The 17,456-nt window shown below is 42.8% G+C and overlaps 1 protein-coding gene across 3 annotated transcripts in view; it reads right to left on the bottom strand.

Annotated features, from left to right (window-relative positions):
* Window positions 1–14,116, bottom strand: part of GABRG3 (gamma-aminobutyric acid type A receptor subunit gamma3) — a 1,146,914-nt gene extending 1,132,798 nt beyond the window's left edge. For 2 of the 3 annotated variants that reach the window (XM_040425132.1, XM_040425130.1), the window contains exons 1-2: window positions 14,064–14,116; window positions 10,426–10,574 (exon numbers count right to left, since the gene is read on the bottom strand). In XM_040425132.1, coding sequence (XP_040281066.1) covers window positions 10,426–10,574; window positions 14,064–14,116 — 202 coding nt within the window. Of the gene's footprint in view, window positions 1–10,425; window positions 10,575–12,337; window positions 12,391–14,063 lie in introns of those variants that run through there. The other variant, XM_040425131.1, reaches the window with a different exon arrangement.
* Between the last annotated feature and the right edge of the window lie 3,340 nt (window positions 14,117–17,456).

The raw sequence follows: 17,456 nt of genomic DNA, 5'->3' as shown, positions 1-17,456 counted from the left end.
GTGAGCCTGAACGTAACAGGCAATAGATAACGAAACTAACACGTGAGCCTGAATCGTGACAGGCAACCTGAGATGAATTACAACGTAAGCCTGAAGCGTAACAGGCAACAGAGATGAATTGACAAACGTGAGCTTGGACCGTGGCAGGCAACCGACATGGTGAGATGTGCACGTGAGCCTAAAGCGCAAAAGTGGAAATGGTAATAAGCGTGAGTCTGACACGTGACAGGCCGACGATTGGGAAGGAGCGGACGCCTGGACAGAACGGGCCGTGGAAGGCAAGAGGCGTGAGCCTGGCCGGACCGCCAACTGATGCATAAGCCTGACACGTGACAGCAGCAGCCTGTGGTGGACAGGTATGACAGAAACAAAACATGGTGACATGAACAGGAAGTGACCTGAGACGTGACTGGAGACAACCTGGTGACTATGACGTGACCCTGACGCGGGTGACAAAGGAATGGAAGTGACATGGCGGCGTAGCCTGGAAGGCCGCAAATGTGTGGTGTAAAAAGAAGCGGTTGCCGGACATGTCCGTGGATTTGGAGAGTGGAAAGCGATGGTCGGCACCAACGGGACGAATGAGCGCAACCTGGCTGACGAGCGCGGCCAGAGTGGCGCAGCACCCGGGGACTGCAACATAGTTGGTGACGTGAGGGGGAGACTACGCCGACCGGAACGCGCCAAAGCGTCCCAACCGTGACATGGGGAACCATTTATTTTATTATTATTGTTATTATTTTTTTTTTTTTTTTTTTAAAAACTTCAACGCTACTGCTGACTGTGTGGAGAGAATAAGACTTTGGGTGTGACCGGAGTGAGAAGGACGAAAACCAGTACCTACCTGTTTGAACCCCGAGTGAGGAATTTTGTGACCTCTGTAAGGATGCATGGATCCTTGGATGAAGATTAACGGCAGAGTACCCAGGGTCTGCAACACTAACCCTTTTTTTTTTTTTTTTTGGAAAAAGCACACCAAAACTGGGATCGTACTGTAGAAAATAATATTGATCGAATCTGGAATAAAAAATGATAGCGACAAAGAATAGTGATTAACAGCATGAACCTGGCCTGTGACCGGTAATGGATGAAAAACGTAAACCTGAAGCGTAACGGGGAATAAAAACATAAGAGAAACGTAAGCCTGACAAACGTGACAGGCAACAGACGTGGTACAGTGGATACGTAAGCCTGAAGCGTAACGGGCGACAAGAATGAAAGAAAAACGTAAGCCTGAAGCGTGACAGGCAACATGATACATTTAGAAACGTAAGTCAGAAACGTAACTGGCAACAGAAAAGAAAGAGGTAAGCCTGAGACGTAGCAGGCAGCAGACATGATAGATAAGAAACGTAGGCCAGAAACGTAACTGGCAACAGAAAGAAAAACGTAAGCCTGAAACGTAACAGGCAGCAGACATGATAGGTGAGAAACGTAAGCCAGAAACGTAACTGGCAACAGAAAAGAAAAAAGCCAGCCTGAAACGTAACAGGGAACAGACATGATATAATAGAAACGTAACCCTGGAACCGGCACTGACGGCAAATGATACGTAAGCCTGAAGCGTGACTGGCAACCGAAGGTCTGGGAAAACGTAAGCCCGTGGCGATATGGGCAACAAGTGGTAAAGAATAATGCGTAAGCCTGACACGGAACAGGCCACAGACATGTGAAGCATGAAATGACATACGTGAAACATGCAGAAAACCCGGCAATGAACATGGTGGGATGACATGGAAGCAAACCCGCCGTGTGACTGGTGACAGAACGGTGACTGAAAATAAGTATTTACCGAAACGTCCGCAGATGTGGCAGAGTGGAACAGGCGGTGGTCGATACGGGCGGAATTTGTCTGAAAACCCTTGGCAGACGAAAAATGGCTAGCACGGCCGAAACCCAGGGTCTGCAACAACAGCCAGGTGGGGGGGGGGGAGGGCCCGGAGTAGTCCAAAGACTGCGCCATTTACCGACCCATGACCCAGGGATCCCTATACGTCCCTGTGATCTAACAAAATGCTCTGGCGGGCTGCGGATGCCCTGCGGTGGGGACCTGACGTGGAGGGTCGCGGGAATTTGCTGAACGTGCTGTGTGAAGGGATGACCTGTGGGGTGACTTGTCTCTGGAGCGTGAAAGTGTAGAAACGTATCTATTCATATGCACATACATATGCACATATATATATATACACGTGCATGCGTGCGCACGCACAGACACACATAAACACTTTTTTTTTTTTTTTTTTTTTTTGAGGTGGACAGAAGCAAGGGAGTGAATGCGGGGAGGAAGGGGGCGGGGAAGGTTCCCTGCGCCAGCTGACAGTGGCTCCGGATGACAGAGGAGGGCACGTGGGGACCCTGTAGCAGTTGCTATGAGCTGGATTGCTCCTGTATGTGTTTGAGAAGAGTGTGGATTGGAATTGCGCCGCTCCCGTGTGCAGCGTGCATTCGTAGAGGGGCCTTTTTTTTTTTTTTTTTTTTTTTAAATTGACAGCAGCCGGCCGCCAGCCAGCGGCTGCGCCGGAATGAGGAGCGGCACCCCCGGGTCTGGACGGACCCGCCCGTGGTGGCAGAACCTGGATCAGAGGGGTGGTAGTAGCCCATGATTGCGCCATATGCCTGTAAGTGTGGGACCGAGTTTTTTTTTTTTTTTTTTTTTTTTGAACTTTATTGAAAATGGACAACTGCCGGCCGCCGGCCGGCAGCTGTGACCGAGTGGAAAGCGGCGGCCCTGGGTCTGGACGGACCCACCCCCGGAAGACAGGTCCTGGAATCAACAAGCGGGAGGTTGCTGTGACGCCCGGAGCCCAGGGAGGGAGCTTGGACAGAGACGCGGGCTTCGTTGCCAAGGCAACGGAGGCGCTGCCCGGCGTCGCACGTGGCTTGCCTCGGCCGGCGCTGGAAGCCTGTATCGAGCCGGCCGCACCGCCTGTTGTGGAAGGTGGGTAGCGGTGAACCGGGTGGAGGGGGAGACGTACGCCGGGAAGGGGGATCGGGAGGATAGTAGCTAACTTACCCTTGCAACAGGAACGAGCGGCGAGCATCGGGACCCTCGGTAACTTACCTGGTGAGCAGCCCAGCAGTACGGGGCGTGACGTTAAGGCGGGAAGGCACCGAAAACGCCCGCACATGAGGAGAGGGCGTGCCTCCTTTTAAGAGCGCCTACGCCCCTCCCACAAATGCAGGCTGACATGTCAGCCTTAAACTACTAATCAAAAATACAACTTGCCTAATAATTCTGCACTCCCTGTATGTATAAATATATCAAGGGTCAGTACAGAGATCTATCCCATCATCTATTTATCCCCTGGACTGTGACTGTGACGAGGGGACATCCTCTGCGTCTGGAGGAAAGAAGGTTTGTACACAAACATAGAAAAGGATTCTTTACGGTAAGAGCAGTGAGACTTTGGAACTCTCTGCCTGAGGAGGTGGTGATGGTGAGTACAATAAAGGAATTCAAGAGGGGCCTGGATGTATTTCTGGAGTGTAATAATATTACAGGCTATAGCTACTAGAGAGGGGTCATTGATCCAGGGAGTTAGTCTGATTGCCTGATTGGAGTCGGGAAGGAATTCTTTATTCCCCTAAAGTGGGGAAAATTGGCTTCTACCTCACAGTCTTTTTTTTTTTTGCCTATCTCTGGATCAACTTGCAGGATGACAGGCCGAACTGGATGGACAAATGTCTTTTTTCGGCCTCATGTACTATGTTACTATGTTACAATTGGCTTATGGTTTGGTAGCCAAAAGCAGGAGTGGGTACAAAACACAGAAGACATGCAAATATTCTATTCACGTGTCATCTCTGTTTTAGATCCACTCCGTTTTTTTTTTTGCCTTTAGCAATACTGATGGAGTTTGAGCAAATGCTGACCGAGTGAAGGCGTATGCTCCACAGACAGGATCTGTTTTTTGCTGGGTAATTGTTCTTAAGGATCAGAGAATGGTGGAAACACAAACTTACTGCAGACACCCTCTCCGCTCTGTTGGGGGGCTCTACTTGTATAAGCGTTTAATAGAACAGGTTCTGTAGACATCTATGTAGAATCAGCTGACGACGGTGTAAAAGGAGTGCACTTCTTCTTGACAGTAAAATCGACCTGTAAGGCTGAGTTGATACTTTAGTTATTTTGTCAGTTTTGGCCCAGTGACTGCCCAAATAAGTGAAGTGTGCAGTGATTCTAAGAGTGAAGCCTGTCATCTGCATGTCATATGGACTCACAGTATTTCACTACCAAAGCAGACTCCCTATGCGTGTTACTACAAGGCACTGTGTTCTACACCAATATAAAGGCTCTCTTCAGCCAGGAAATAGCAGTTTTTTAACGTAATTCACAGCAAAATTATTCAGATCGAACCTCATTTTTCTGGAAAAATTCTGCAAACTGGCGAATCGAATTTATTTAAAAATTCGCTCATCTCTAATTAAAATATAAAAAAAGTTATCGCATAGGGTGAATGGCGTAACATAAAAAAATTTAAATGGCCCATTTAGTGTATTTTCATCACTATCCCCCTAAAAAACTATCAAAAACTACTATTATCAAAAACTACAGATTGTTCCGCAAAAAAACATCCACACACATCTTCGTAGACTTAACTATAAAAAATAATTCAAATATACATATGTGGTATCGCCAGATCCTGACTGACCTGTAGAATGAACAGCACAAGTCAGTTTTACCACATACTGAACTCCGTAAAAAAAAAAAAAAAAAAATCGTAAAGCTGTGGCAGAATTGCCTTTTTTTCCCCAATTCCACCCCATTTGGATTTTTTTTTACCACTTCCCACAACATCCTATGCAATATTAAAGGGTGGCATTAGAAAGAGCAACTTGTCCTGCAAAAAATAAGCCCTCATACGGCTATTTGAACGGAAAAATAAAAAAGTTATGGTGCTGGGAAATGCAAAAATGGGAAATCGTAATGTTAGAAATGGGTTGAACAATGTCATTTTTTGATAACGCATTTCCATTAATCACCTGCCTGCACACCTACTTATTATCAATAAATAGCACACTGAATGTATTACTATTACTTTAAAATGTAAACACTTTGACTTAGTTCTGAGATACAATACAATAAGTCTGAAATATGTCACAGAGAACTGCATTATACAAGAAGATGAGAAGTATACAGTCGTTACCAAAAGTTTTGAGAATGACACAAATATTAGTTTTCACAAAGTTTGCTGCTAAACTGCTTTTAGATCTTTGTTTCAGTTGTTTCTGTGATGTAGTGAAATATAATTACACGCACTTCATACGTTTCAAAGGCTTTTATCGACAATTACATGACATTTATGCAAAGAGTCAGTATTTGCATTGTTGGCCCTTCTTTTTCAGGACCTCTGCAATTCGACTGGGCATGCTCTCAATCAACTTCTGGGCCAATTCCTGACTGATAGCAACCCATTCTTTCATAATCACTTCTTGGAGTTTGTCAGAATTAGTGGGTTTTTGTTTGTCCACCCGCCTCTTGAGGATTGACCACAAGTTCTCAATGGGATTAAGATCTGGGGAGTTTCCAGGCCATGGACCCAAAATGTCAACGTTTTGGTCCCCGAGCCACTTAGTTATCACTTTTGCCTTATGGCACGGTGCTCCATCGTGCTGGAAAATGCATTGTTCTTCACCAAACTGTTGTTGGTTTGTTGGAAGAAGTTGCTGTTGGAGGGTGTTTTGGTACCATTCTTTATTCATGGCTGTGTTTTTGGGCAAAATTGTGAGTGAGCCCACTCCCTTGGATGAGAAGCAACCCCACACATGAATGGTCTCAGGATTTTTTACTGTTGGCATGACACAGGACTGATGGTAGCGCTCACCTTTTCTTCTCCGGAAAAGCCTTTTTCCAGATGCCCCAAACAATCGGAAAGAGACTTCATCTGAGAATATGACTATGCCCCAGTCCTCAGCAGTCCATTCACCATACTTTCTGCAGAAGATCAATCTGTCCATGATGTTTTTTTTGGAGAGAAGTGGCTTCTTTGCTGACCTTCTTGACACCAGGCCATCTTCCAAAAGTCTTCGCCTCACTGTGCGTGCAGATGCGCTCACACCTGCCTGCTGCCATTCCTGAGCAAGCTCTGCACTGGTGGCACTCCGATCCCGCAGCTGAATCCTCTTTAGGAGACGATCCTGGCGATTGCTGGACTTTCTTGGACGCCCTGAAGCCTTCTTAACAAGAATTGAAACTCTTTTCTTGAAGTTCTTGATGATCCTATAAATTGTTGATTGAGGTGCAATCTTAGGCTACTTTCACACTAGCGTTCAGAGCGGATCCGTCTGCTGTCTGCACAGACGGATCCGCTCCTATAATGCAGACGTTTGGATCCGTTCAGAATGGATCCGTCTGCATTATAGCTTAGAAGAAATTCTAAGTGTGAAAGTAGTTCAGACGGATCCGTCCAGACTTTACATTGAAAGTCAATGGGGGACGGATCTGTTTGAAGATTGAGCCATATTGTGTCATCTTCAAACGGATCCGTCCCCATTGACTTACATTGTAAGTCTGGACGTATCCGTTTGCCTCTGCACGGCCAGGTGGACACCCGAACGCTGCAAGCAGCATTCGGGTGTCCGCTTGCTGAGCGGAGCCGGGGGCTGCCAGACTGATGCATTCTGAGCGGATCCGCGTCCACTCAGAATGCATTAGGGCAGTATGGATGCGTTCGGGGCCGCTTGTGAGCCCCTTCAAACGGAGCTCACAAGCGGAGCCCTGAACGCTAGTGTGAAAGTAGCCTTAGTAGCCACAATATCCTTGCCTGTGAAGCCATTTTTATGCAACGCAATGATGGCTGCACGCGTTTCTTTGCAGGTCACCATGGTTAACAATGGAAGAACAATGATTTCAAGCATCACCCTCCTTTTAACATGTCAAGTCTGCCATTTTAACCCAGTCAGCCTGACATAATGATCTCCAGCCTTGTGCTCATCAACATTCTCACCTGAGTTAACAAGACGATTACTGAAATGATCTCAGCAGGACCTTCATAACATTCTGGAGTATATGCTAATTGCTATTATAAAAACTTAAGCAGCAACTTTTCCAATTTCCAATATTTATGTTATTCTCAAAACTTTTGGCCACGACTGTACATTCAAAATAGGTCAGACCAAATGTATTATTTTAGTAGCCCAAAACTCTACTTTGCACATATTAGTGTCTAAGGCTATTCAGAGTGATGTCAGTCACATTATGTGACAGTGGAGGATGGATACACGCAAAGACCCTTCTTTTCTTCATCACTAAGGAAGAGTCTTTCTCAGTTAATTTATCATCTAATATTTTCAGTGAATAATTCTGCCACCAACTATTAACCTGTTGTGTCTCTTTACTTTGAGAAAGCATGCAGAGCTACGGCTTAGTGCAGTCACCAACTGTATTCGGTGTGAGCTTGGGTACTACTATATTATAACTGTTAAACATGGGATTTTAACACTTTATGAGTGCATAATGTATTGAAAGTATCCCTTGCATCGAATGCTAGGATAACATATAAATATGAGCGGTATATCTGTTAATGTAATATCAGTGCAGCTTTGAAAACATTATAAAAACAAATTAACATTCTACAAAATTTAAGAGTGGCGAATGCTAATTTTCATCCACACATATCATAAGATGATGATGCATGCTTTAATAAGGGACATGCATATTTATGATTCCAGCTACATGCATCAACATATTCATTCATACATATTTCTCTACGTTTAATCTACTAAAAAAGTAACTGTTCCTTATCATTCCCTATAACATGATTGTATAGAAAAAGGCAAGAAGAGATTTACCAATGGTCAACCATAAGCTTTTCCAAGTACCCCACTTTTTTACACTCCTTAGAGCTTAAAGGGGTTCTCCGGGAAAGAAAAAAAATTAAATACTGTAAAAAAAAAAAACATGTTATTATAAATAAACTCCTTAAATGCCTTTAATTATTTAGAATGGCTCATTTAGTCTAGGGGACAATCCGTGAAGGAACTAAAATGGTGGCTCTTAGATTTATGATCATAAAAACCGTCCTTTACGTGACACTGCAGGAGGACCGGTGTGAGAAACGTCTGCTGGTCTCAGCACTGTGAGGCTCTATATTATGTGCAGATGACAGCTAAGATAACGGCCCCGCTGTGTCCCTGTACTTCAGAGAGGAGTTTACCTCATCCAGTACCCCGAGACTGAAAGGTAGGAATGAGGAGCAGACGCGCTGCTGTGGGGAGGAGCATCATTAGAAAACACTTCAGCCTGCCAGTACTGGATGAGGTAAACTCCTTTCTGAAGTACAGCAGGGCAGTTATCTCAGCAGTCATATGCACATAATAGACAGCTGCACAGTGCTGATACTGGCAGACTTTACATAGGGCTCTGTGCTCTGCTTTCTCACATCGGTCGTCCTGCAGTGTCACGTGAAGGACGGATTTTATGATCATAAATCCAAGAGCTGCCATTTTAGCTCCTCCACTGATTGTCCCCTAGACTAAACGACCCATAATAAATAAGTAAAGGCATTTAAGAGTTTTTTTTGTAATAACATGTTTTTTCAGTATTTTCATTCTTATATTTCCCAGAGAACCTCCTTAAAGAGGTTGTCTCACTTCAGCAATAGTATTTCTTATGTAGAGAAAGTTAATACAAGGCACTTACTAATGTATTGTGATTGTCCATATTGCCTTCTTTGCTGGCTTGATTCATTTTTCCCATTACATTATACACCGCTCGCATCAAGGGGTTACGACCGCTCTCCTATCCAGCAGCGGTCGCCATGCTTACGCACTATAGGAAAAGGCACTTGGCTCTCTGGTAGCTGGGACTGTAGGAGGGCACATATGATACCTCTTTTACCTATAGTGTGCAAGCAGGGTGGTCATAACTCCTGGATACGAGCAGTGTATAATGTGATGGAAAAATGAATCAAACCAGCACAGGAAACAGTATGGACAATCACAATACATTAGTAAGTGCCTTGTTAACTTTCTCTACATGATAAATGGCAGTTGCTGAAGTGAGACAACCCCTTTAACTATGCTACATGAATGACAGAACTCATCACTTTAAATATGCTGCCCATTTGCAAGCAGAGCAGGTGCCATAGCCGCCAGGTTTCAACAGTTTCATACAGCAGACACTCACTCAGTTTCATACAGCAGTCATTTGTGACTATGGTATTTGAGTGGGGAAAAGGCGTGAGCGATGCGTTCCCATGCCAGTAACAGCTTCCACTCACTTGGACTGGGGAAGCTGTTGCCTGGAAATGATAGGCATGAGAGCGTCCAGGCTGCTTCAGCCTATCACAGGTATATTCCAATACAGGGATGTAGGAGGCAGCACTGCATTGAGGTATACTAAATTCTATATTGAGTAACGGTTCTATTTTCATTACTGAATAGGAGTGGCAATCTAATAATTGTTTATAATTATTTTGTCATTTTGGGTGACTTTAAAAAGTAAAAAAAGAAAGTAATAAAGTTTTAAAAAATATATAAAAATATTCATCAGATATGGTGAATGGAAAAAAATCAAAATGGTCAATTCACAATTTTTTTCATTGCGTCACCTCTCCCCAAAAATGTAATAAAAAAGTCATACACATGCCAAAATGATATCCACAAAAACTACAGATAACACAACAAAAAATGTGCCTCACACAGCTCCATAAACCTAACTAAAAAAATAATTGTGAACTACAACTGGCACTTGCACTAACTTGACAAACGATATATTAATAATCCATATTAATAACCATAAAAAAGGTTTTTGGGATGAAAATATGGTAATGAAAAGAAAGTATATTTTTTACAAAGTTTTTTTTTGTATTAAATACACACCATGTGGTATCATTGTAAGCATACTGACCATGAGAATGATGGTAACATGTGACTTTTACTGCATAGGGAATGGCGGAAAAACTATGGAAGAATTGTGCTATTTTCAAATTCCAAATTCCAAAGTACAGTATTGCCATTAGAAAGTACAACTTGTCCCACAAAAAAAACAAGCCCTCATATGGCTTTGTGAACAGAAAATAAATAAATAAATAAATATGGTTCCAGAAAGGCAGGGAGTCAAAAATGAAACCTCAAAAACGAAACATCCTCAAGGTTAATATAACTTAATTCCATTACTATGATTTTCAATATATTATTATTTAAATATATGCCTAGCTCTGTACATACAAGTATAACCATGTGTTAATAACTTGATATTTGTAATGTATGTTATTTTGCTAATTGTTGTGAATGTTCATTACTCCAGCCCACTCGTGAATACATGTTCTTTAGTAGAGCTTAGAACCCTAGCCAAGTGCGGATTCTCTCTGCTAATAGACAGATACAAACATAGGTGTAGATAGATTGTTAGAAGCAGCATCTATTCACTGCACCCTTAGCTATCCATATTGATGCTGTAACATAATATGAAATAAATCTCACCTCCGATATCAGGTCTCAGTTTCTTATCATATTCTTTCATCAACTTGTTCAGGATCAGTGTGACATCTGTGTCTTGTGTTTTTGGAGAAAGCACCCATTTTTGGTTGAATGTTAAGTCTTCATATTCATCATCTTCAATTTTCCTGGAGCTGCAGTAATACAATTCAAACAAGGTAGGAGTTTCAGTAAAATAAATTCCAAATTAAATTAATTTCAAATAAATAGGTAGACTTTCTGAACATGGCAAGCTATTGCAGGTACAATAGTTTTACTTTTTTAAGCTAGGTAAATGGTTTATTGAATAAAATGTGATACCGTCATAAATCAGAAGCCAAATACCTCCATTAGAATATGTCCATGTCAAGACCTATTAACACAAGCTAGCAGAATATTGGATCCATTGAAATAGAAAAAAAAATGTTGTTCCTGCTATTTTTAATCTGTCTATATACCTATGGGAATAGTAAAACTTACAGCTGTGATGAGACTGTAGCTTGGTTTTTGTCTTGTTTTTTGGCCTTCATAGAGCTCATTTATACTTGGCAAAGTGAAAAACAGTTATTATAAATTTTTTATATGTTTGTAAACAACTCTTTAATAATGTATATTAATAATAATAATGCAAATCTTGCAACACTACAAATATTTTCCAAAAATATTTTAGAGGCCAATGTGGAAGCTGCACATTTGACAAGAGCAAGGATAGACCATCACATTTACAATGCTCTTAGGCACAATTACATGTAACAGAGCTGAGTTGGAACCAGTGTATGCTAAAGAATTAATATGCCTTTCATGGTCCTTACAGGAAAAATTTATTGGAGTCTAAGAGTCAGCAATACCGAGACACTAGACCTCTAGGGCATTCTTCACATTCAGTCATATTGTCAGTCCAGTTTTCAAGGGGAAAAAGTACGTCAAGTAGTCTTATGGCCGTTTTTCAGTACACAGTGCCCAGTTGGATCCCCCCCTGTACCCACTATCCTGCTTTCCATCTCAATTGCTCCATGTTTTTTTTTTTTTTACTGGACACAGTCGGAGAGTTCTCACTTATTGAACACTTGCTGGGTTCACACCTGAGCGTATTCAATATGCGCTGTTTACAGGCGTTTTTATCGGGTGTTTTTGAGGCGTATTTTGGGGCGTTTTTGTATTTTGGAAACGCGCGTAGTGTGAATAATCCAATGAAATACTGCCACAATACGCCCCAAAGAAGCTCCTGTACTTCTTGGGGCTTAGGGCGTTTTACAGCGCGTTCGTACGCGCTGTAAAACGCTCAGGTGAGAACCATGCCCATAGGGAAACATTGTTTTTTGCCTGTTGAGTGTTTTGCAGCGCGTAGGAACGCGCTGTAAAACGCTCAGGAATCATAAAGACAAGTGTAAAACTCAAGCAGTCCCAGATATTAAAACTGTAATTGCCATGGCTGTATCCACTTAACACTGGCTGATCTTGCAACACAAGGCAAATATCATTATTCAGTAGTTTAAGTCAGTATCGCAACGTAGGAGAACACAGGACACAACCTAATATGACAGTAATATATTGAAGGAGAAGGCAATGCTGCAACAGGTAGGTGTCACGGATGTGCTGCTATACTAGGCACATAAAAGGCATTGATTGAATAAATCTGTTTTGCTCCTTGCTGGTAGCGAATGCGTTCTGCACTAATCTAGGAGAACTTTCCCGTTAGAGACACAGCATCAGGGCAGCTGTACTATCAGTCGTCTCAGCTTCATTTCCTCCCTAATATGAGAACAATCAATCACTTTCGTCAAGGAGGCTCTGGATGAGGAATGGTGTAAATGTGGGGAAACAGCAGGGAAAGGGAACAGACAAGTGTTTCTCTAGCAGTGCAACACCATCATCACCACAAAGCACAGCATCTCAATACATTTCCATGATGACTTACCAGACTTGGAAAACTGACAATAAGAGGAAAAGCACAAGGAGCTTAGCAGGCATGACTGTGGTGGGTGCAACCAGGTGCGATCGAGTAATAAGGATGGCAAGCAATGCACATACAATCTCCACAGCGTCAGCTTCGTCCTCCTCTTCGCAGTACAGTAGAATAGCCGGTTAGTTTGGAGCAATGCTCTGCGAGGATGGAAATGCTTCCAGATGAAGCAACAAGGCAGGCTCCTCCGACCAGTAGTGCTAGCTGTGTCTGGAGAAGAGATCTGCACTTTTATTGTAATTAGACTCAGCTTGAAGTAACGCAGCCCGTCCTGATTCACTTATACTGGTAGATGACTCTGATTGTAAAGCGCTGCGGAATATGTTGGTGCTATATAAATAAAGATTATTAATATTATTATTATATGCACAATGGATTTTAGATTGCAGTTTGTGATCCGAAAGCAATGAAACCCACAAGGCACAGGGGATGAAGAACACCTATTTCCAAATCAAACCTTCACTTCCAACAGGCGATGAAGTCTGACTCCCTCCACTGTAAGCAGGTATGGAAGTGTAAGGGTTTAAATCCACCAGCACCATATTCCTGCATCCGAGGAATCTAATGGCAACATGTGCACTTATCCAGCAAGGTTGAATCTCTGAAAAGAGCATCCCAATAGCAGGAGAAAACGCAGTCAATAAGTACAATCTGCATGTGCCGTGGAAAGAGACTCAGACTCAGGTTGCAGCTCATTTGACTCCGTCATTCAGTACTCGCTGTATTTGCAGTTGGGCGAAGGATCCTTAAGAATCGAGGCGGAGTGATGGAATACGAGAGCCATGACTGGATACTGTGTGAACAGAAGTTGACGGACGTAAATCCCAGGGGATGACAATCCTGAGACTGAAATCTACATATTCCAACAGATGACAGTCTAGGAAACATTCGGAGAGGTACAACACTGCATAATGGTCATGAGTCTGACGGCTCCGTTCAGTTCACAAGCCAAAGCTATCTAGAATACAAAAAAAAACATCAGTTCTTGTGGCTGTAAATGTTGAATCCCATCATCTTCTCATAAGGGGAAATACAGGACCTCACCATGCCAGCGCTGGGCACGATGCTGCCTCATTATCTACCATTGCTTTCTGAGCTGTAGAAGTTCATTCTTCTGGAACAAGATTAACCCTTCCAACGACAGAGGACTGTTGTCACCACTGTTCCAGGAAGGGAAGCATCTTGCTGCTCTTCAGGTATCAGGTGTGAAGAGGACCTATAATCCGTAGTTTTAATGAGGGATGGAGAAGTCCTGCCATTCTCCATCAGCACCATGAAATACATACATGTGAATTTCAGTTTCTTTACTTCTGGAAAGGCAGGATCTTGACATTTTGCATGCATGGGAGGATACAAACAGAACTGAATGTCAGTCTTTCTAGCCATCCATGAATATTTCTCCTGTGATCCTTGTTGGAAGCAAATCTATTTTATGCGCTAATCTAGGAGAACTTTCCTGTTAGAGACACAGCATCAGGGCAGCTGTACTATCAGTCGTCTCAGCTTCATTTCCTCCCTAATAGGAGAGCAATCAATCACTTTCATCAGGAGGCTCTGGATGAGGAATGGTGTAAATGTGGGGAAACAGCAGGGAAAGGGAACAGACAAGTGTTTCTCTAGCAGTGCAATACCATCATCACCACAAAGCACAGCATCTCAATACATTTCCATGATGACTTACCAGGCTTGGAGAACTGATAATAAGAGGAAAAGCACAAGGAGCTTAGCAGGCATGACTGTGGTGGGTGCAACCAGACGCAAGACAGTAAAAAGGATAGTACTGCACATAAAATCTCCAAAGTGGGGGATTCTTCCTCCTCTTCGCAGTACAGTAGAATAGCAGGCTACTTTGGAGCAATGCTCTGCGTTGATGGAAATGATTCCAGGTGACGGAACAAGGCAGGCTCCTCCGACCAGTAGTGCTAGCTGTGTCTGGAGAAAAGATCTGCACTTTTATTGTAATTAGACTCAGCTTGAAGTAACGCAGCCCGCCCTGCCTCACTTATACTGGTATATGCACACTGGATTTTACATTGCAGTTTGTGATGCAAAAGCAATGAAACCCACAAGGCACAGGGGGAAAGAACACCTATTTCCAAATTAAACTTTCACTTCCAACAGACAATCTGAAGTCTGGCTCCCTCCACTGTAAGCTGGCATGGGAGTGGAAGGGTTAAATCCACCAGCACCATATCCCTGAAAAAATCAGTTATTGGTGCTGGAAAGGTTGAATCCTATCATCTCCTCATAAGGGGAAATGCAGGACTTCACCATGCCAGTGCTATGCAGGATGCTGCTTCATTAGCTACCATTGCTTCAGAGCTGTAGAAAGTTCATTCTTCCTGAACACGGTTAACCCTTCCAAGGATTTTCTCATTGCTGTTACAATCAGAGAAGCTGTAAAGATGGGTGAAGGAGCCCTGTAAAAAATCATCTGCTCAAAGAACATCAACGATGCTGACTGTATGGATAGAATCAAACTAAACTGGTAGAAGTTGCCTGCTTATCTGTGTGGCTGTCTGTCTATCTATCTCTATCTATCTTCTATCTCTATCTATCTTCTATTTTTTGTCTTCCTCTGGATCTACTTGCAGGATAAAAGGCTGAACTTGATGGACAGATCTCTTTTTTCAGCCTTATATACTATATTACTATGTTATCTATCTATATATCTATCTATCTCATATCTATAAAAAAAAAAGAATCCAAGGCAGCACACAGATATCCGTGAAAAACAAAGGGTATTTTATTCACCCATGTGTGGACAGCAATGTTTCAGCTCTCTCTATGGAGCCTTTGTCAAGCCATAATACTCAGTGCAAACTCAGGTGCTTATAAAGCATACAGATTTAACAAAATGTGATTACATGGTTATCTTCCAATTAATACATAAACATTACTAAAATCTGTGAATCTCGACTGTACATGATTATAATCTAAGAAGTATAGCCACACAACAAAAGATAGCAAAACAGTGCCAAGTGTCACAAATATTGATCATCGATACATACAGTCGTGGCCAAAAGTTTTGAGAATTACATAAATATTGGAAATTGGAAAAGTTGCTGCTTAAGTTTTTATAATAGCAATTTGCATATACTCCAGAATGTTATGAAGAGTGATCAGATGAATTGCATAGTCCTCTTTGCCATGAAAATTAACTTAATCCCAAAAAAAACTTTCCACTGCATTTCATTGCTGTCATTAAAGGACCTGCTGAGATCATTTCAGTAATCGTCTTGTTAACTCAGGTGAGAATGTTGACGAGCACAAGGCTGGAGATCATTATGTCAGGCTGATTGGGTTAAAATGGCAGACTTGACATGTTAAAAGGAGGGTGATGCTTGAAATCATTGTTCTTCCATTGTTAACCATGGTGACCTGCAAAGAAACGCGTGCAGCCATCATTGCGTGGCATAAAAATGGCTTCACAGGAAAGGATATCGTGGCTACTAAGATTGCACCTCAATCAACAATTTATAGGATCATCAAGAACTTCAAGGAAAGAGGTTAAATTCTTGTTAAGAAGGCTTCAGGGCATCCAAGAAAGTCCAGCAAGTGCCAGGATCGTCTCCTAAAGAGGATTCAGCTGCGGGATCGGAGTGCCACCAGTGCAGAGCTTGCTCAGGAATGGCAGCAGGCAGGTGTGAGCGCATCTGCACGCACAGTGAGGCGAAGACTTTTGGAAGATGGCCTGGTGTAAAGAAGGGCAGCAAAGAAGCCACTTCTCTCCAAAAAAACATCAGGGACAGATTGATCTTCTGCAGAAAGTATGGTGAATGGATTGCTAAGGACTGGGGCAAAGTCATATTCTCCGATGAAGCCTCTTTCCGATTGTTTGGGGCATCTGGAAAAAGGCTTGTCCGGATAAAAAAAGGTGAGCGCTACCATCAGTCCTCTGTCATGGCAACAGTAAAGCATCCTGAGACCATTCATGTGTGGGGTTGCTTCTCATCCAAGGGAGTGGGCTCACTCACAATTTTGCCCAAAAACACAGCCATGAATAAAGAATGGTACCAAAACACCCTCCAACGGCAACTTCTTCCAACAATCCAACAACAGTTTGGTGAAGAACAATGCATTTTCCAGCACGATGGAGCACCGTGCCATAAGGCAAAAGTGATAACTAAGTGGCTCGGGGACCAAAACGTTGACATTTTGGGTCCATGGCCTGGAAACTCCCCAGATCTTAATCCCATTGAGAACTTTTGGTCAATCCTCAAGAGGCGGGTGGACAAACAAAAACCCACTAATTCTGACAAACTCCAAGAAGTGATTATGAAAGAATGGGTTGCTATCAGTCAGGAATTGGCCCAGAAGTTGATTGAGAGCATGCCCAGTCGAATTGCAGAGGTCCTGAAAAAGAAGGGCCAACACTGCAAATACTGACTCTTTGCATAAATGTCATATAATTGTCGATAAAAGCCTTTGAAATGTATGAAGTGCATGTAATTATATTTCACTACATCACAGAAACAACTGAAACAGATCTAAAAGCAGTTTAGCAGCAAACTTTGTGAAAACTAATATTTGTGTAATTCTCAAAACTTTTGGCCACGACTGTACAGTTATAGTGCATAAAAATAATCAATTGATTATCTCTTGCAGGTGTACATAATAGTGTTAATTAAAAATTAATTTACTTCTGGATATTTCCTATGTCTCTGGAGACCGCAGGACTCACTTGGCGTCCGGAACTCGACACTGCGCAGGCGCGGGAGGGAGACTGTCTATGGCATACAGCAACCAACGGCCCAATGTCAATATGGCGGCTCGGCATCACACACGGACCGAGCATGCTCACTCCCAAAGCTAGGCGGGCATAGTCAAACAGGCACGGCAATCATGTGACCAGTCACCTGACACTCATGCATATAGCAACGGACCTGTTACACTATTGATTTCCTAGTTACTCATCCATAACAAAGGGGGTCCAGCGGTATGAACCAGGCTAGTGGCTAACGCCACTGTCACCCTTAGCCACCTCATCCCCATAATTATATCCTTAAAATTGTCAATCTACAGGTCCGCACAGTATGAACTTTCACACCTGTTCTCAATATATGTGAGGCCT

The sequence above is a fragment of the Bufo bufo genome, chromosome 3, assembly GCF_905171765.1.
Source record: "Bufo bufo chromosome 3, aBufBuf1.1, whole genome shotgun sequence".
In the NCBI taxonomy this organism is placed as follows: Eukaryota; Metazoa; Chordata; class Amphibia; order Anura; family Bufonidae; genus Bufo; species Bufo bufo.
The sequence above is the reverse complement of the archived record's forward strand: the minus strand, read 5'-3'. Positions and strand labels throughout refer to the sequence as shown.